The sequence below is a fragment of the Lithobates pipiens genome, unplaced genomic scaffold (genome assembly GCF_037356315.1).
Source record: "Lithobates pipiens isolate NorthernLeopardFrog02 unplaced genomic scaffold, aLitPip1_a1.2 Scaffold_18, whole genome shotgun sequence".
NCBI lineage: Eukaryota > Metazoa > Chordata > Amphibia > Anura > Ranidae > Lithobates > Lithobates pipiens.
Genome location: NW_027507758.1, coordinates 542508676 through 542530246, shown reverse-complemented (window position 1 = coordinate 542530246; position 21571 = coordinate 542508676). Strand labels below are relative to the sequence as shown.

General features: G+C 43.2%; 1 protein-coding gene across 2 annotated transcripts in view; it reads left to right on the top strand.

Annotated features, from left to right (window-relative positions):
* The window catches only part of HS1BP3 (HCLS1 binding protein 3), a 202261-nt gene that overhangs the window by 145092 nt on the left and 35598 nt on the right, over positions 1-21571 (top strand). For both annotated transcript variants that reach the window (XM_077488849.1, XM_077488848.1), the window contains exon 5: positions 10459-10628. In XM_077488849.1, the coding sequence (XP_077344975.1) occupies positions 10459-10628 (170 nt within the window). The remainder of the gene's footprint in view (positions 1-10458; positions 10629-21571) is intronic.

Sequence of the window (21571 nt, the reverse complement as noted above, 5' to 3'; positions counted from 1 at the left end):
TGACTAGGCCATTCCAACACATTTACATGTTTCCCTTTAAACCACTCAAGTGTTGCTTTAGCATTGTGTTTGGGGTCATTGTCCTGCTGGAAGGTGGACCTCCGTCCTAGCCTCAAATCACACACACAGTGGTACAGCTTTTGCTAAAGAATATCCCTGTATTTAGCACCATCCATCTTTCCCTCAACTCTGACCAGTTTGCCAGTCCTGACCGCTGAAAAACATCCCCACAGCATGATGCTGCTACCACTATGTTTCACCGTGGGGATGGTGTTCTTTGGGTGATTTGATGTGTTGGGTTTGCGCCAGACGTAGCATTTTCTTTGATGGGCAAAAAGTTCAGTTCAAGTCTCATCAGACCAGAGCACCTTCCTCCGTACATTTTGGGAATCTCCCACATGCCTTTTTGCAAACTCAAAACGTGCCATTTTGTTTTTTGCTGAAAGTAATGGCTTTCTTCTGGCCACTCTGCTATTAAGCCCATCTCTATGGTGTGTACGGCGTATTGTCATCCTATGTACAGATACTCCAGTCTCTGCTGTGGAACTCTGCAGCTCCTCCAGGGTTACCTTAGGTCTCTGTGCTGCCTCTCTGATTAATGCCCTCCTTGCCCGGTCCGTGAGTTTTGGTGTGCGGCCGTCTCTTGGCAGGTTTGCTTTTGTGCCATGTTCTTTCCATTTGGTTATGATAGATTTGATGGTGCTCTTAGGGATCATCAAAGATTTGGATATTTTTTTATAACCTAACCCTGACTTGCACTTATCAACAGCATTGTCCCTTACTTGTTTGGAGAGTTCCTTGGTCTTCATGGCAGTGTTTGGTTAGTGGTGCCTCTTGCTTAGGCGTTGCAGCCTCTGGGGCCTTTCAAAAAGGTGGGTATATGTAATAAGAGATCATGTGACACTTAGATTGCACACAGGTGGACATCATTTCACTAATTATGTGACTTCTGAAGGTAATTGGTTGCACCAGAGTTTTTTTATGGGTGTCATAACAAAGGGGATGAATACATACGCACATGCCGATTATCAGTTTTTTATTTCTGAAAAATAGATTTATGTATATACTGTGTTTTTCTAATTTTACTTCACCAACTTAGGCTATTGGGTTCTGATCCATCACATATAATTCAGATTAAAAAAAACATTTAACTAAAGGCTGTAATGTAACAAAATAGGTAAAAAGCCAAGGGGGTGGGTGAATACTTTTGCAAGGCACTGTACGTTTTTGGCTGTAACATGACAAAATGTGGAAAATTTTAAGGGGTATGAATACTTTTTCAAGGCACTGTACATGTTGGTATAGTGAATATGAACCTGTCCCACCATTTCAACTTATTAAAAAATAAGGGGGGTGTTATTTGGTACATGTTGCCTTATGAACAATGAGGCAGTAATTATTTTATAATTTTTTCGCAGCCATAGCAACACCATAGGGTTGATTTACTAAAACTAAAGAGTGCAAAATGTGGTGCAGCTATGCATGATAGCAAACACAAAAACTGGAAGCTGAGTTTTTTATGCAGAGCTGCACCAGATCTTGCACTCTCCAGTTTTAGAAAATGAATCCCCACCATGTAGAAGTTTTGCACTTGAGAAATACCTGAATTTGCTGCAGGAATCGGATAAAGCAACGGAATTGACGTAAGGCTTTTAAGAATTTAGAGCAGCGCTTTTGAATGCGGCCATACTGCCAGAAACGTATTGCGATTACTCTATTGAATCGCCTGTGTATTTTCTGAGCTTTGTAGAATAGTCTTCTCCTGAGATGGAGAGATGGTGTTGGGGATTCAGTATATTGTACATTTTGGAGTTTGGGTAATAGCCTGCTCCTGATAGAGAGGTCGTGATGGCGACACAGTAAAGTGTATGTTTTGAAGTTCATATAATAGACGATGCCACATATGGCGAAACGTACGTAGGGTGGTCTTGACGTGCTTGACGCAAATCACGTGACATTTGGGCTTTCGCTTTGCCGGCCGGCTTTTCTTAACGCTGATTTGACCTTTATGTTTGTGAGTATGTTTTTTTATTATGAAATAAAAGATTTTGGCTTACGGTTTTACGCTATGGGAGTCTTTGCTTGCCTTTTATGAATGGTCCAACCACATGAAAACGAGGTGATGTCCCTGTGTGATGACCCCTAAGATTTCTGATATCAAATGCCTTTCTGATTCTGGGATTTGATAAGCGCGCATTTTTACCATTTATCAGCACGGTGTTGGTGAAGAAAATTCTCTCTCTTGCATCCGCATAGGATTTTTTGAGAAGAAACACTTATGATTATTGGACTGTTATGCTCACGATTACATCTTGATGGAGAACTACATATAATTTTTTAGCGCTTTATTCATAATATTTCTGATTGTTCACAAAAATTCTGTGCACTTTACCACTTATGTTCATTACTATGTCTTTAGTGAGGAACTGTTGCTTATATATAATTTTTGAGCACTTTATATATATATTTTTTGTTGTACACTTGATTATTGTATGAGTTATAGAGTATATTTTTTATTATTCACTTAGTTGTGTTTTTATATTATAATTTTTGACTAGTTATAGTGTATACATATTATTCTGTTTATAGGTTTTAGATATTTTTTTTTTTTTTTTTTTTTAAGTGTGAGCGCGGCTGAAATTCCTGAGTTATATAATAGGCTGTTCCTGGGATAGAGCGGTGGTGACAGGTTCAGGATTTTAGTTTGTTATATTTTGACGTTTATGTTGGATTGTTTGGTTTTAGCGATTTACTTACAAAGGGTATTAGATGGCCTTCATTGTGTTTTTTGTTTTATTTTTTTTATTATCATGCTACTAGGTGCTCTGCCAAAATGTAATGGTGCAGCAGTTTGTACCAGCTTCTTGATAATAAGAAAAATTGTGATATCCAGTTTAGCATTTTACATTTTTATTAGGTCCAATGAAAGAGTAACTCCACCCAAATGGTAAAATGTAGAGTTGGTAAGCATAGAAGAGAACTGTACTTATAAGAGCAACGCAATAAAAAACAAACAATATATCAAATATATTATGGATTAACAAAGAACAGGCATTAGCCGAAATGTACAGTATATCCATAGGTATGTGTCGGGTGTGCATGGGAACACCCTAAACACCCCATGTGGAGCAGATTTCTCTTGCTGCCTGGGTCCCTATGTCACTTACCGACCCCTTCCTTTAATGAATGAACACACTGAGTGATCGGTACTGATCACCCACTGTGTTCATACATAACCGAAGCATAGTAAACTGTGTTATACGTATACACACACAGGGATGTGTGTTTGAGTGTTGGGTTGCGCGCCCTAATGCAATAGGCTGCACACACCTATGAGTATATCATTTGGATTTGTCATTTGGATTGTAATAAGACAGGTTACCTGAAGATTTAATGAACAAGTATCGCACTAAAGAGTAAAGATCGTTCCTGATGAACCAGTCAAAATCCACTTATAGGGTGGCCCTGCTGCCCCCACTCTGACAAGTCGATCAGTTGATTGACATATGTCTATGGAGTCAACTGGAAAATATTCGGACAAACACTGGCTGTATCCAATTGACTGCGATTCAGCTATTCTGAAAGCCGCTAGCTGCAGCTGACAGAATATAACAGCCCAGCAGAGAGATTTGTCCATGCACGCTATTTAACGTGGAGGGAGGAATCTTGTTAGATTTCTTTTGAAACAAATCTAACAGTGTACAGCCAGCTTTAGTTAGCCATACTTGTACCCCACAGGCTGAAAGAGAAATCTAATGTATTCCTCCATCCAAGGTGGATTCTCCACTGCAGGCTATTGTATTCAATCAGCTGAGACACTCCTTGGCTGCTTGAATACCCAAACATTGTTGCCATCTTTCTCTCTCTGGACTACAGAACACCCCCTCCCCTTTACTGTGCTCTCCTAATATGCTATCATTCAAAGGGCGATTTTGTTATGAAATAGATACAGTATAGTGAGTGAGGTGTTGTCACCATAGGACTGGCAGTGTGTTACTGACATCATCAAGGGAAAAAAGGAAGGAAATATTAGGCCACTAAAGGGAATAGAGAGGTGAGCCCAGCAGTTTGCTAGTTTAGTATCTGTTTGATCAGTACTAGCAGAGTACTTGCAGCTAAAAAAAATTTTGCATTTATAAGTTTATTTTATTTTGGGAGCCTGTAAAGCATTACACCAGTGATGAGCAAATCGCTGGTGCCATGCAGATCTGCCAGTGTATCTGCTTGTCTGTATATCCCGTACAATAGAGCTGCACGATTAATCGTTAAAAGATCACAATCTTGATTCGACCCCCGCCCATGATCTCAATCCAGCATTTTAACGATTCATGTAAACATTCCCTTGCCTGAAGCTGTGAAAAAAAACAAAAAAAAAAAACAGCCAGCAATGTTTATCAACAACATTGCTCAGCTGTTGAAAAAAAAAAACATTGTATCTTTCTGTTCATTTACAGATCAAAGGAATGAACTTTGGTCTGGGAATGAAGTCAGTTTAACCACTTTCAGACCGGACCATTTTGCTGGTAAATGACCAGAGGTCTTTTTACACTTTGGCACTGCGCTGCTTTAACTGGTAATTGCGCGGTCATGCAATGTTGTACCCAAACAAAATTTGCGTCCTTTTCTTCCCACAAATAGAGCTTTCTTTTGATGGTATTTGATTGCCTCTGCGATTTTTATTTTTTGCGATATAAACGTAAAAAGACCGCAAATTTTGAAAAAAAATGATATTTTCTACTTTTTGTTATTAGAAAAATCCAATAAACTCAATTTTAGTCATACATTTAGGCCAAAATGTATTCAGCCACATGTCTTTGGTAAAAAAAAAGTCAATAATTGTATATTTATTGGTTTGCGCAAAAGTTGTCACATCTACAAACTAAGGTACGTTTTCTGCAATTTACGCAGCTTTTAGTTTACGACTGCCTATCTCATTTCTTGAGGTGCTAAAATGGCAGGGCAGTACAAACCCCCCCCCAAATGACCCCATTTTGGAAAGTAGACCCCCTAAGGAAATTGATAAGAGGCATGTTGAGCCCATTGAATATTTTATTTTTTTGCCTCAAGCGATTGAATAATGACAAAAAAAAAAATTTGTTTTTTTTTTTACACAAAGTTGTCACTAAATGATATATTGCTCACACATGCTATGGGCGTATGTGAAATAACACCCCAAAATAAATTCTGCTGCTTCTCCTGAGTACGGGGATACCACATATGTGGGACTTTTTGGGAGCCTAGCCGCGTACGGGGCCCCGAAAACCAAGCACCGCCTTCAGGCTTTCTAAGGGCGTAAATTTTTGAGTTCACTTCTCACTACCTATTACAGTTTTGAAGGCCATAAAATGCCAAGATGGCACAAAACCCCCACAAATGACCCCATTTTAGAAAGTAGACACCCCAAGCTATTTGCTGAGAGGCATGTTGAGTTCATGGAATATTTTATATTTTGCCACAAGTTGCGGGAAAATTACAAACTTTTTTTTTTTTTTTTTTTTTTCACAAAGTTGTCACTAAATGATATATTGCTCATGCATGCCATGGGCATATGTGAAATGACACCCCAAAATAAATTCTGCTGCTTCTCCTGAGTACGAGGATACCACATATGTGGGACTTTTTGGGAGCCTAGCCGCGTACGGGGCCCCGAAAACCAAGCACCGCCTTCAGGCTTTCTAAGGGCGTAAATTTTTGAGTTCACTTCTCACTACCTATTACAGTTTTGAAGGCCATAAAATGCCAAGATGGCACAAAACCCCCACAAATGACCCCATTTTAGAAAGTAGACACCCTAAGGAAATTGATAAGAGGCATGTTGAGCCCATTGAATATTTTATTTTTTTGCCTCAAGCGATTGAATAATGACAAAAAAAAAAATTTGTTTTTTTTTTTACACAAAGTTGTCACTAAATGATATATTGCTCACACATGCTATGGGCGTATGTGAAATAACACCCCAAAATAAATTCTGCTGCTTCTCCTGAGTACGGGGATACCACATATGTGGGACTTTTTGGGAGCCTAGCCGCGTACGGGGCCCCGAAAACCAAGCACCGCCTTCAGGCTTTCTAAGGGCGTAAATTTTTGAGTTCACTTCTCACTACCTATTACAGTTTTGAAGGCCATAAAATGCCAAGATGGCACAAAACCCCCACAAATGACCCCATTTTAGAAAGTAGACACCCCAAGCTATTTGCTGAGAGGCATGTTGAGTTCATGGAATATTTTATATTTTGCCACAAGTTGCGGGAAAATTACAAACTTTTTTTTTTTTTTTTTTTTTTCACAAAGTTGTCACTAAATGATATATTGCTCATGCATGCCATGGGCATATGTGAAATGACACCCCAAAATAAATTCTGCTGCTTCTCCTGAGTACGAGGATACCACATATGTGGGACTTTTTGGGAGCCTAGCCGCGTACGGGGCCCCGAAAACCAAGCACCGCCTTCAGGCTTTCTAAGGGCGTAAATTTTTGAGTTCACTTCTCACTACCTATTACAGTTTTGAAGGCCATAAAATGCCAAGATGGCACAAAACCCCCACAAATGACCCCATTTTAGAAAGTAGACACCCCAAGCTATTTGCTGAGAGGCATGTTGAGTCCATGGAATATTTTATATTTTGCCACAAGTTGCGGGAAAATTACAAACTTTTTTTTTTTTTTTTCACAAAGTTGTCACTAAATGATATATTGCTCACGCATGCCATGGGCATATGTGAAATGACACCCCAAAATAAATTCTGCTGCTTCTCCTGAGTACGGGGATACCACATATGTGGGACTTTTTGGGAGCCTAGCCGCGTACGGGGCCCCGAAAACCAAGCACCGCCTTCAGGCTTTCTAAGGGCGTTACAGTTTTGAAGGCCATAAAATGCCAAGATGGCACAAACCCCCCCCAAATGACCCCATTTTGGAAAGTAGACACCCCTAAATTTAGGGGTACACTAGTGGGACTAGGTAATAAATGGCGGGTGCCCTGAAACTATAAAAAAATAACTAACCAACCAGCGTCACCTGTAACAGTTATATGGTGATCACTGGTGAAAGGGTTAACTAGGGGGCAATCAGGGGGCTTTATGCGGTAGTATATGGGGGTCCCTGGCGCTATAAAAAGCTGCGGCGAACCTAAATACCTACCTGCCTAACTAGCGTCACCTGTGACACTAATACAGCGATCAGAAAAACGATCGCTTATTAGGCTGGGTTCACACTGGAGCGATGCGGGAACGCCACGAATGCGCGGCGGGTTCCCGCATCGCATGCCTCCCGGCGGCAGTTCACACTGCCCTATGCGAACTGCTGGGAGTGTCAGTGAAATGTTACTGACACCCCCAGATCAGTTCGCATATCGCAGTGCGATCTGCAAACTCGGATCGCATGGTGTGAACACCCATGCGATCCGATTCTGCTGCGGGCCAAAAAAAGGGTCCCGTGCGAATTTGCGGCGGGTGCGGTGGGTGTGGCGGGTGCGGCGAATGGCTGAACTCGAATCGCACAGAGATCGGATGTGATTTGCACTGCAGTGCGGTGCGAATCACATCCGTTCTCATAAACCGCTGCAATGTGAACCCAGCCTTAGTGACACTGGCGACGGGGGGTGATCTCGGGGTTAAACCTTTATTGGGGGGGTTAGGGGGGTACCTTAGAACTAAAGGGGGCTAACCCTAACTGCCCTAACAGTTATTAGTCACAAATGACACCCGCCGGGTGATCAGGGGGTTAAACCTTTATTAGGTAATAAATGGCGGGTGCCCTGAAACTATAAAAAATAACTAACCAACCAGCGTCACCTGTAACAGTTATATGGTGATCACTGGTGAAAGGGTTAACTAGGGGGCAATCAGGGGGCTTTATGCGGTAGTATATGGGGGTCCCTGGCGCTATAAAAAGCTGCGGCGAACCTAAATACCTACCTGCCTAACTAGCGTCACCTGTGACACTAATACGGCGATCAGAAAAATGATCGCTTATTAGGCTGGGTTCACACTGGAGCGATGCGGAAACGCCGCAAATCCGCGGCGGGTTCCCGCATCGCATGCCTCCCGGCGGCAGTTCACACTGCCCTATGCGAACTGCTGGGAGTGTCAGTGAAATGTTACTGACACCCCCAGATCAGTTCGCATATCGCAGTGCGATCTGCAAACTTGGATCGCATGGTGTGAACACCCATGCGATCCGATTCTGCTGCGGGCCAAAAAAAGGGTCCCGTGCGAATTTGCGGTGGGTGCGGCGGGTGTGGCGGGTGCGGCGAATGGCTGAACTCGAATCGCACAGAGATCGGATGTGATTTGCACTGCAGTGCGGTGCGAATCACATTCGTTCTCATAAACCGCTGCAATGTGAACCCAGCCTTAGTGACACTGGCGACGGGGGGTGATCATGGGGTTAAACCTTTATTGGGGGGGTTAGGGGGGTACATTAGAACTAAAGGGGGCTAACTCTAACTGCCCTAACAGTTATTACAGTCACAAATGACACCAATGCAAAAAAAAAAAAAAAAAAATGACATTGGTGTCACTGTGACTGGGGGGCAGGGGTAATTGGGGGGGTGATCGGGGGGTAAAGGGGGGGTGTGAGTGTGCCTGGCATGTTCTACTGTGTGTGTAGAGTGTTGGTGCAACTCACCGATCCGCTCTCCTCCGTGTCGGAACGAAAAATACCGACACGGAGGAGAGAATACATCACTTCCTCTCCTGTGTTTACATTACAGGAGAGGAAGTGATGTCACGGGGGATTCCTATTCGTCGGGAGCGATCGCGAGGGGGTGGCCATGAACGAATGGCCGTCCCCTCGTCCGGGATCGCTCCCGCACGAATACCGACCGCCGCAGGCACCGGGCGGGGGCCCGATCGGGCCCCCGACCCGCGGGAGGCAAGGGACGTACATGTACGCCAATATGCCTGCCCGTGCCATGCTATCGACGTACATCGTCGTGCGGCGGTCGGCAACTGGTTAAAGCTGACCATCCGTGGGAGGATCCTGCTAGCTGCAACATGTTACACCTCGAATATGGTTGCAACATGTAACATGTTACAAAGGGTGAACTTCTCCTTAAAATATCAGTACCGTGTGCAAGTACCCTTAGTACTTTGTATTCGCATAAGTTAGGCCCTGTGCTACTAGTAGACACCACCACTCTCCCTCTATTGACAGCATAGTACCTCCTTGTGTGTACTCACTGAAAATATGGTTTCTCTTTTAATACGTAGAAGGGTCTAGTCAGTGGATAGGAGATTATTATTTTACCAGGAATTTCCCTTAAGGATAGTAAAGAATGTAATTAATCAGGTCACAATACTCCAAGTAATAGTCACCTGTTCGGCATTAACTCACCAGGAAATGTCACTAACACTTCCAATTAAATTAAATTGAGATTAGAGATTATAAAGAAAAACATATTCAGAATGGGTTTTATTAACGTGGTCCCATGCCATATGTCAAACCTCCCTGTAATCTGTTATTCCAAAATACAGTGTACCCTTACATAAAAGTGAAATTTAAAGGGAACCTGTCATTATAGCCGATTTCCCCACCCTTCACACACACACACATATCCCCAATCTGAAGTTTATATTTGTATTTAGGATGCCTAGTCAAATTTTCCACACACATTAAAATTTGTATTTATGCTATAAAATTACTTAAAGTGGTTGTAAACCTCAGACATGAAATGAGAATAAAGCATATCCCTCTATAGTGTGTATTTGTCTCAAAAGCACTAAGTGTAATTTCTGTCTGCTGCGTTGTTCCTCAGTATGAGTCAAGTTTTCCTGACACCAAGAGACAAATGGTGACAGCGGAGATATCTCCAGCAGAATGACAGCCTTAGCTCTGCTCCTGTGTGCTTTGTGAAGGGGGGGGGGGGGTGTCTCTTCACTCCAATCAGCTCTCGGACCTCTCCTCACTGAGCTCTGCAGAGTGTAACTTCATCTCCCTGCCGTCTTTTTTTTTTTTTTTTTAACTCTCAGACAAGCTTCTACACTATTGCCAAAAGTTAAAAATCCTCCCCGAATGCCCCCGGAGGACCAAGACCTAGGGGGTCCTATGTGAAAACGAGACTTACCTTTGCAGTCTTATGTGGGGTTCCTTTTTTGCCCAGTGAACAGGAAATGACTTCAGAGAATGATTGTAATGTGCCAGGTGCATGTGCAAAGCTGTTGTTGGGGCTCATTATTCTGTCCCATCCTCAATATAGAGCTTTCTAAAGGGTCAGCTGTTCCCAGAAAGAACTAATGTGAATGTACTATATATATATATATATATATATATATAATAAAATATCAATGTGTGTGTGTATGTAAAGCACTCTGTAAATTGGCGGTGCTATATAAGTATCTGTAATAAACAAAAACTGTCATCCATGGCTGTCCAGACAGGGAGATATGAGCTTTTTGCCCTCCGTTATACGCCGTTACTTTATGTGTCATTTATACGGTATTCTTCCATTATTCCAGAACAAAAATCAAAAAGAAAAAAGTCATTGTAAAGAAAGATGAAGCTCCCCAGATAAAACCCAAATCCACCATGTCTCTGTTCAGCGATGAAATGGATCCAGATGCAGAACTGTTTGAGCCAAGTAAAAGAATTCCAGCCACTGGCAAGAAATCCTTTTCAGCATCTGGTGGTAAGTGGTCTTTAAGTGTCAGTATGGTGTGAGTGGCCTTTTAGTAATTTTTCTGACCTTTGCATTGATATTATTTTTCATTGTTTTATTGTTTCCTCTCTCTTTTGACATTTTTTTCACTTTTCTCTCTACGGTCTACAAAAAAGACACCTACAGTGGCTTGAAAAAGTATTCACACCCCTTGAAACTTTCCACATTTTGTCATGTTACAACCAAAAATGTAAATGTATTTTATTGAGATTTTATGTGATAGACCAACACAAAGTGGCACATAATTGTGAAGTGGAAGGATAAATGATAAATGGCTTTTTAACATTTTTACAAATAAATATCTGAAAAGTGTGGTGTGCATTTGTATTCAGCCCCCTTTACTCTGATACCCCTAACTTAACCACTTCAATACCGGGCACTTGTACACCTTCCTGCCCAGATGAATTTTGAGCTTTCAGCTCTGTCGCACTTTGAATGACAATTGCGCAGTCATTTTGTTCCCACAAATAGAGCTTTCGATTGGTGGTATTTGATCACCTCTGGGATTTTTATTTTCTGCTAAACAAATAAAAAAAGGCAGAACATTTTGAAAAAAACATTTTTTTTGTTTCAGTTACAAAACTTTGTAAATAAGTAAGTTTTCTCCTTCACTGATGGGCACTGACGGGGCCGCAGTGACTGGCACTGATATGTGACACAGACACTGATAGGTGGCACAAATAGACACTTATAGGTGGCACGGATTGTCATGGATAGGTGGCACAGATTGGCATTGATGGGTGCCATGGATAGGTGGCATGGGTGGGCATGGATAGGCGGCACGGATGGGCATGGATAGGCACTGATAGGCGGCATGGATAGGCACTGATAGGAGGCATGGATGGGCACTGATAGGCAGCATAGATGGGCACTGATAGGTGGCATGGATGGGCACTGATAGGCGGCACGGATGGGCATTGTAGTGTACAGTATTGTATAGGGATGGATGCCAATCAGTGCCAAACAATAATGCATGCCAATCAGTGATGCCCATTGTGGGTACTGATTGGCATCCATTGTGGGCACTGATTGGCATCCATTGCGGGCACTGACTGGCATCTCTGGTGGTCTAGGGGGCATACCTGTTGCTGGGCATCCCTGGTGGTCTGGTGGCGTCCCTGGTGATCCAGTGAGGGCATCCTCGGGGGGGCTGTGCTGATAATCGATCAGTACAGACCCCCCCTGTCAGAGGAGCAGCCGATCGGCTCTCCTCAACTCGCATTTGACAGACACGAGTGAGGAAAAGCCGATCACCGGCTCTTCCCATTTACACTGTGATCAGACGTGATTGGACACGGCTGATCACATGGTAAAGAGTCTCCGTCAGAGACTCTTTACCGAGATCATAGTTGCGGGGTGTCGGACTGACACCCCGCAACAACAATCGCCGAGATGCGCGGCCCCGGGGGCGCGCAGCGGCTTAATATCCTGATCACGTCATATGACGTCCGGTCAGGATATTAAAACCACTTTGCCACTGTCATTTTGCTATATGGTGGGTGGCAAGTGGTTAAATCTAGTGGAACCAATTGCCTTCAGAAGTCACCTAATTAATAGAGTCCACCTGTGTGTAATTTATTCTCAGTATAAATACAGCTGTCCTGTGAAGCCCTCAGAGGTTTGTTAGACCCCTTTCACACTGGCAGCGTCTGGCCATTCAAACTAAAGCGCTGCTTGTTTTTGCGGCACCTTTGCTGTGCTTGTCGGCAGCTAGCAGGTGCTTTTTACCCCCCAAAAATTGTAAAATTGCCCATTTTGCATCGCTTTCAAATTGCTTTTCAGGCGCTTTGGAAGCGCTGCTCATTCACTGCAATAGGGCGCTCATTACAGCGCTCCCAAACCGCCCGAAAGATGCTGCTTGCAGGACTTTCTGTAAAGCAGGACTTGGTGAACAAACAGCATCATGAAGGCCAAGGAACACACCAGAAAGGTCAGGGATAAAGTTGTGGAGAAATATAAAGCAGGGTTAGGTTATAGAAAATATCCCAAGCTTTGAACATCTCATGGAGCACGATTCAGTCCATCATCCGAAAATGGAAAGAGTATGGCACAACTGCAAATTTTCCAAGATATGGCCGTCCACTAAAACTGACAGGCCGGGCAAGGAGAGCATTAATCAGAGGAGCAATCAGAGGCCTGTGGTAACTCTGGAGGAGCTGCAGAGATCCACAGCTCAGGGGGGAGAATGTCCTCAGGATAATTATTAATTGTGCACTCCACAAATTTGGCCTTTATGGAAGAGTGGCAAGAAGAAAGCCATTGTTGAAAGAAAGCCATTAAAGGCCTGTTTGCAGTTTGCAAAAAGCCATGTGGGGGACATAGCAAATATGTGGAAGAAGGTTCTCTGGTCAGATGAGACCAAAATTTAACTTTTTGGCCTAAAAGCAGAATGCTATGTGTGGTGGAAAACTAACACTACACATGACCCTGAACACACCATCCGTGAAACATGGTGGTGGCAGCATCATGTTGTGGGAATGCTTTTCTTTAGCAGGGACGGGGAAGCTGGTCAGAGTTGATGGGAAGATGGATGGAGCCAAATACAGGGCAATCTTAGAAGAAAACCTGTTATGCCGTGTACACACAATCGGAATTCTCATCGGAAGAAGCTCTGATGGTTTTCCAGACGGAATTCCGCTCAAGCTGTCTTGCCTACACACGGTCACACCAAAAGCCAATAGCTTTTGTCTCGTAGTTGAATCTGAGCATGTGTGATTTTTTGGAGTGTCGGAATTGCATACATACGATCGGAATTACCAATAGAAAGTTTTTCCATCGGGAAAATTGAGAACATGCTATCAATTTTTGGCTGGTGGAAATTCGGACAGCTAAATTCTGATGGAGCATACACACGGTCACATTTTCCGATGAAAAGCTCTCATCTGACTTTTTCTGTCCGGAATTCCGACCGTGTGTACGCGGCATTAGAGTCTGCAAAAGATTTTAGACTGGGGCGGAGGTTCACCTTCCAGAAGGACAATGACCCTAAACATACAGCCAGAGCTACAATGGAATGGTTTGGATCAAAGCATATTCATTTGTTAGAATGAACCAGTCAAAGTCCAGACCTAAATCCAATTCAAAATCTGTGGCAAGATTTGAAAATTGCTGTTCCCAGATGCTCTCTGTCTAATCTGACAGAGCTTTAGCTATTTTGCAAGGAAGAATGGGCAAAAATGTCACTCTCTAGATGTGCAAAGCTGGTAGAGACATCCCCAAAAAGACTTGGAGCTGTAATTGCAGTAAAAGGTGGTTTTACAAATTATTGAATACAAATGCACACCACACTTTTCACATATTTAATTGTAAAATATTTTTAAAACCATTTATCATTTTCCTTCCACTTCACAATTATGCGCCACTTTGTGTTGGTCTATCACATAAAATCCTAATAAGATACATTTACATTTTTGGTTGTAACATGACAAAATGTGGAAAATTTCAAGGGGTGTGAATACTATTTCAAGACACTGTATTAACAGTTGGATTTCTGTGTGTAGGGTTTTAATTAACATGCAGGCTTCCCAATAACCATATGACCTGTCTTCTCCTTCCGTCCCTCCTTTTTCTAGCATTGAAGTGGTATTAAAGTTTCTGCTTTTTTTTTTTTTTCTTAAATAGCAAACATGTTATTCTTAACTGCTCTGTGCAGTGGTTTTGCACAGGGCATTCCTGATGTTCCTCTTCTCGGGATTCCTCCACCGGTTCTCCTAGTTCCTTCCCCTTGACCAGTGCCCCCAATAGTAAGCCGCTTGCACCAGGGGCACTGGTGTATGCTCACTCCTGAGTCCTACTCTATGCATCCATAAGACACACAGAACCGTGGCTCGGCTTTGCCCCCACTCTCTCTATATTGGCTTACTGGCTGTGATTGATACCAGTAGAAGCCAATGGCTCCCGCTGATGTCTCAGCCAGTGAGGAGAGGGAGTCCTGGGACAGCCGAGGCTCATGTGTACATTGCTGGATTGAGAGGGGACTCCGGTGAGTATTTGGGGGGGGGGGGGGCTGCGGGGGGAGCAGCACACAGAAGGTTTTTTTACCTTCTTGCATAGAATTCATGGAAGTTAAAAAAAAAAAAATACTTCAGCCTTTTCAACCACTTTAAATGGCTCAGCGGTAGACACATTTATATGCAAAATGCAAGGTCCAGTTTAGAAGCCAGTAGGAGCTTTTAAGTAAGCACAACTGGAAAAGTTCATAAGTACGCCATCGGGTCCATTGGCTACCGAGTCCCAGAAATTAGCCCAGTTATGGTATACCTTCTATTTAACCATGTGCAACTGAAAGATACAAAGACACTGGAAAAAACGAATACACTATCTATTCTCCCTAATTCTTCTCAGAATATTATAGTTGAAAATATCTAAATCACAGAAAAAATGTTCTCCTTCCATGCAATAAAATGTAAGCTTTCTTTGTTCTACTTAGTCTGGGTATGATGAAGTGCAGGAAGTGGGCATAGACCAAGCTACAGTGATGCTAGCCATACAGGGGCAGATTTTTCTTCAAGAATGACAGAGAATGCTACCATTGATTATCATGGGACTCTTCAGACAAGATTTAGCAGTGAGCACACCCTCATTTCTTCTGTAAGCTACAGGGGAACCATGGTAAAGGCACGTAACCAGGTGATCGTTTCTCTTTAAGGCTGGGTTCACACCGCTGCGATGCGGGAACGCCGCGAATCCGCGGCGTTTTCCCGCATCGCATTACTCCCGCCGGCAGTTCACACTGCCCTATGCGGACGGCTGGGAGTGTCAATGATATGTTAATGACACCCCCAGATCCGTCCGCATATCGCAGTGCAATCTGCTGACTCGCACAGGAATCGGATCGCATGGTGTGAACCCCCATGCGATCCGATTCTGTTGCGGACCAAAAAAAGGGTCCTGTGCGAGTTTGCTGCGGGAGCGATGCAAATTCAGCCATACTATCTGTATGGCTGAACTCGCATCGCTACGGAGATCCGATGTGATTTGCGGTGCGAATCACATCCGGATCTCCCCCCACAGCAGTGTGAACCCAGCCTAAAGCATATTTCCACTTCTGCAGCCAAATTAGGATAAGACCTAATTTATTCATGGTAGATGTTCCCATTAACAAGTATAACATAAAAGAAAAAATGATTGCTTAAAAATTGTTCCATGCTCTCCCTTCTTTATAATGTTTAACCACTTGCTGCCCGCCCACAGCACTTCTACTGCGGCAAAAGATACAGGATAGGCAACGTACGCGGCCTGTTTTGGGGTTTTCAGGCATGCATGCCCAGCTGACCTGTTCTGTGATTGGACACATCACGACTTTGCCAGTAGATTTCAGCCAGTGATTTTGGCTCTATACCTGTTGATCAGCTGTGGCCAATCACAGCACGGAGTTCTGTGTTTACAAACGCACAAATCTGTACACAGACAGCGATCTAGCTGTTTTGTTCCCTGAAATCAATTCTGATTTAAGAGAGAAAAAACAGCCAGTTCTGTGAGTAAAAGCCGCACAAATTACAATTGTTAAGCACACAGTTAACCCTTTAATTGACCATTGATGTTAACTTCTTCCCAGCCAGTGTCATTAGTACAGTGCAAGTGTACAGTAATATATCCGATTATTGTTTTTGTGTCAATTAGTGTCCCTCCCAGCCAGTATCTGTTAGCGCCAGATTTTCCGCTACACTATCACAGCCGCACTATAAGTCACTGATCACCGATATTACAGTATAGCTTCTATAGCTGCATAAATTCCAGGATATATACCATAGTTTGTAGGCACTCACACAAACCAATTAATATACACTAAGGCCCCTTTCACACTGGGGCGGTGCGGGCGTTGGCGGTAAAGTGCTGCTATTTTTAGCGCCGCTTTACCGTCATTTTAGCAGCGTTATTCGGCCGCAAGCGGGGCTGTTTTACCCCCCACTAGCGGCTGAAAAAGGATTACAACTGCTCGCAGAGCGCCGCTGCAGCGGCGCTTTGCCGGTGGTAAAGCCGCGCTGCCCCATTGATTTCAATGGGTAGGAGCGGTGAATACACCGATCCTTCACCGCTCCAAAGATGCAGCGCTATACAGGTGCTATTTTTAGCACTGTAGTGCCTGAAAAAGGCCTCAGTGTGAAAGGGGCCTAAGGGTTCTTTCACATGGACGTGTCCGTGCACGGAGCCCGCTTTGCTCAGTGGGGGATCGCTCCGTCAATCCCCGCTGAGCAGGCAGATGACAGGTCCGTCTCTGCACGTGCAGGGACAGACCTATCGGAGCGCTGCTCTCCACTATGGGGAATCGGATGATGATGGACCGTAGAGTCCGTCGTCACCTGATCCAATGACTGATGGAAAAATAGGTTTTTCCTCCGTCACACTTTTTCGGATCGGAGCGGGTCGGATGTCAGCGGGCATGTCACCGCTGACATCTGACGCTCCATAGAGGTCTATGGAGCATCCGTTTTGGTCCGCCTAAAAAACTGACAGGCGGATCTGAACGGATCGTCCGTGTGAAAGAGGCTGGGATTTATTTTTTCTTTACCAAAGACATAGCAGAATACATTTGCTCTTCATTTAGGAAGAAATTTGATTTTATTGGATATGTTTTAAAAAAGAAAGTAGAAAATGTCCTTTCGGTTTATTCTTCAAAATCTTCAGTCTTTTTTGGTTTATATAACAAAAAATAAAAAACCCAGTGTTTATCAAATACCACCAAAAGAGCCCTAATTGTGTGAAAAAATGATATACATTTAATCCGCATACAGTGTTGCATGACTGTGCAATTGCCAGTTAAAGCAGCGCAGTGCTGAATAGAAAAAAGATGGTCTGGTCACTAAGGGGGTAAAACCATCCGGAGCTCATGTGGTTAAGGCACACATAGAAAAACAGAGCCCAGAATTTGCAAGCGGAGCGATGTTTATTATATTCCAGTGCTGGTATATTTTCACTGATCATTTCTGTGCTAGCTTACTATGCAGACCCGGTGGTGAATTGCTCTTCTAGTTGTTATTCCAAAGTGACAAAGATAAAAGATCTCTGTTCTAAAGCAGTAAAGGACAGTCTTAAACGCAATAATCAACTTTAGTAAATGGCATTGTCCGTAAAAAGGAGTTTGTTTTGTGATTTATTATCACTTACTTCAGGTTTGTTCCTTGTGACATGGCTTTTGTAGTTCTCACAGTATGAATAATATTGTTCCATCATTTCTAAACTTCCTATTTTACCAAGCAGTGGGAGTGGGGGCTGGGTGTAGCCCTCCACGTGGTTTACTAGCACAGTACATGTAATCCCAAACCTTAGAGCTGTCATAACACACATGATATAGTGAGTCTTACAATGGGTGTATGTCTGTCTGGTACAGAAACCTAAATATACTGCAGCTGGGAAAATACAAAAACCCAACTCATTGATATACGTTGCTGTTTCCACAGAAATTATTTATGATAGATTGTTTAGAACTACGCAGTATATTATTTGAAAAAACGCAGGTTACCAAGGGAGTCGATGATGTATGTCATGTGCCTTTTGAAGTTGCTTGTTCAAGCTTTATTTACAGCAACAGAACAACAGACATAAAACAGAAGAACGTTTAGAGGGGTATTCTAAAACGCAGCCCAGAGGTCCAAGTGCTGGATGAAAATGAAAATACAAATTATTTAAATTCAATATTTAAACTATGCCCACGTTTTTCAAAATATTACATTTTTCAGACCTGACCTTAATCCCTTCCTGCCCTGCTCCGGTGTCCCTGTAACTGGGTCTTTACGGAGCATGGCAGACTGATTACATGACCACAGTAATTGGATATCACATAATTAGAAACCCGTTTTGCTGGCTCCAAATCATTACTAGAGACCAAGAGCTTTCTATAACAGCTCGATCGCTGTGCTGGGAGCGCACAGTGAGCACACTCCCAGCACAGAAACCTTGACCATCCATGGACGCGTATGCATGGCATGTGGGTGTTTAGGTCCATTGCCTTTGCTACCCCATATATATGGGAAGTTAGTGTTACTAAACCCAGCACCCTGCATTCACTATATCTGGTCTCCGACAGTACATAGAATATTATTTTAGTAAATATAAACTGCTAAATACCTTTTCTCATCAGCAGGATTTAACAGTGTTATGACTTCTATGAGTGTCTGGTTAAAGCTTATAGGAGGGGGTTTTCTTTCTACTCTGACTGTCCTATGAGGCTGCAGGACCCCTGACCCTCTGGGGAGTGCTCATTGGCCCTGTGCTGATAACATGCACCCACCCTAGAAAAAAGAAACGCTCTAGCAATACACACAAAACTGAGCATGTGCAGAGTACCCCCGAGGCTCTGTTTTATCAGGAGATTGATTGGGGACTGTGGAAAAGGGGGAGGATCAGAGAAGACATGATCAAACAGCCTTTTTACACAATACAGTTCCACAGTGAGTATAACAAGCATGCCTTACTACATAAACAGACTGATTTTACTGTTGTGGGTTTAGTAACACTTTAATACATAAAGAAAATATGTACGAAAGGATAGTTTCTTTAAGTAGAACTCCATTACACATTTTACTTAAAAATTTTAAAGGAGAGTTTCTTTATGAATGTATGAAAAAAAAATTAACATACAGTACATACTCCGTTCCCTGCTGCAGCATCGGTATGAGCCTGCAACTGTCCCCTGCCAGCTCTAAGCCTAAGAACTGAGCGATCACATGACTGCTGATCACGCAGTTCTCTTTCTGCTTTGAGCAGAGAGTGGTGACTGTCAATTACTCCTCTTTGCTCAGCTTCCCCGGTGCTCACAGGCGCGCTGGGCTGGAGAGGGGGTAGGAAATGGTTTGCTCAGGCTGAGTCATCTGCTTTCAGGCATCTGGGTGGATTCTGGCATTACTGTACTTCCAGAGGCTGGTGTGGCACAGTCATGCCAGCCGACAGCAGGCTTCAGTCCACTGTCGGCTGATTCTGATTCACAGGAAAGCACAAGAAAGTGCACTCCTAGTGACCCAGAAGAAGCTTTGGCCATACTTCTCTTTTAATAGTAAATGCTTTGAAGAAAATTAAAGTCACCATGTTGTCTGCTAGCAACTTTTTTCTGTTGCAATAGTTTTTATTAAAGTTTAGAAATATAGTTGTACAATGAACAAAGAGCTGCAGCATTACACAAAGGCTTGTACTAAAGTGAAAATGCAAAGATTGTTTGTAATTTGACATGGAGAGCACTAAAGGGTACCAAGGATTGCAAAAATGTTGTGCAACTCTAGTTGGATAGGGAGGAAAGTGAGCGGCAGTAATGTGCACTCCTCATATGATGAACACATTTCATAAGTGGGGCGAAATTCCCAAAAGAATTGGTAAGAATAGAGAGGTTCTGCTGCTGCCTCGAAGCGCCCCGTGAGAAGAGGGCCAAAAGGGTACTGATGTGGAGAAATAAGCCCTGTGGAACATGGTGGAACTTAGAAGGCTTAAGAAAAGAGAGCAGAAGATAAAACGGTGAAGAGGAAAGAAAAAGGAGAGGAGAAGAAAATAAAAAAAATAAAAGGGGGTGGGGGGGAGTGTAAGCGAGGGAAGGAGGCATAAGGATTGGGTCAGAGCAGGACTAGGAAGCATCTCGCACCCCAGGGCGAGCCAGTCTAGATTATAGCTGGATGCTTGTCAAAGTGACCACATACGGTCAAATAATTGGAAATCCGGGGTTACAGATTTTTTGGAATTTCCTGACCTTGTTCTGCAGGACTGCTACCATTTGTTTTTTAATCAAGTACCACGTCATCTTAGTTTTGACCTGTGCTATAGCCAGAACCCCTGATTTCCAATTCCTAGCCAGGGTTGTTTGGTGGCTGTGAAAATGAAAGATATCAGTTTCTGCTATCATCTAGCTAGAAGATCTATAGCATTTGTATATGCAAAGTGCTTAACATCCCTGCGTTTGAGTTGAACCCCTGCCTCTGCGCATTCCCCATCCTCCTTATTGGAAAACTTGAGATGTGTGGCAGCACCGAGTGGCCAATTTAAGTCGTGCCAATATCCTGAACTTGAGTTAGGGGTTGAATGGTATTGGTTTATGGGGCCTGTGTGTCATCCTTGGCTGTACAAGAAAAGGTTCAGTCTGAGTGCAGGTTTTTTAGTAAAATGACATTAATATGTGTTAGGAGTGGAACACTTTACACAGAGAGTGATACATCTTGTGGTAAAATTTAAGATTTTTTTAAAATAATCTAATTAAAAATACAGCCAACACATTGCTAGTGCATAGGACACCACCTTCTTCAGATGCTATTGAGCCTTAAAATAACTGGTGATTTCATCCGGGTTGCTGAGTTTTTCCTGTGTTACGTTTTTCTGTAGAAAGAAGACTATCACTGATTAATCACAGAGATTTGCCAACATGTTTACCACAGGAAACAAAGTTTTAGTCCATCAGCTCCATCACTAGTTGGATATCATGTAGGCTGACATCTCTATGGGTCTGGAGTAGCCCCTTGGTGATTGCTGGAGTTGTGATAAGAAATGAGACAATGTCTAAAGCTGCGTACACACGGGCGGATTGTATGGCCTACTTAGTCCGCCGAAACACATTTCAGCGGACAGTCCGCTCGTGTGTGGGCTTCAGCTGACTTTTTCAGCGTGCAGTCTGGCGTACTAAGTATTTCGGAATTTCCGTAATATTGTCCGTCATACTTTGGTTTCAGCGGACAATCCGCTCGTGAGTAGGCTAGTTCGACGGACTAAGAATGACGCATGCTCAGAAAGGATTTACACGGCGGAAGGTTGCATTGCTGTGTATTGGACTTCCTATTTCTAGTCCCATCGTACGTGCTGTACACGTCATCGCGCAAGCTTTCGACGGACTGTTTGTGCATCCGTGTGTGGTCAAGTCCGTTCATTCGAAAGTAGGACGGACTGTCCGTCGGATTGTATGACGGACTAAGTAGGCCATACAATCCGCCCATGTGTACGCG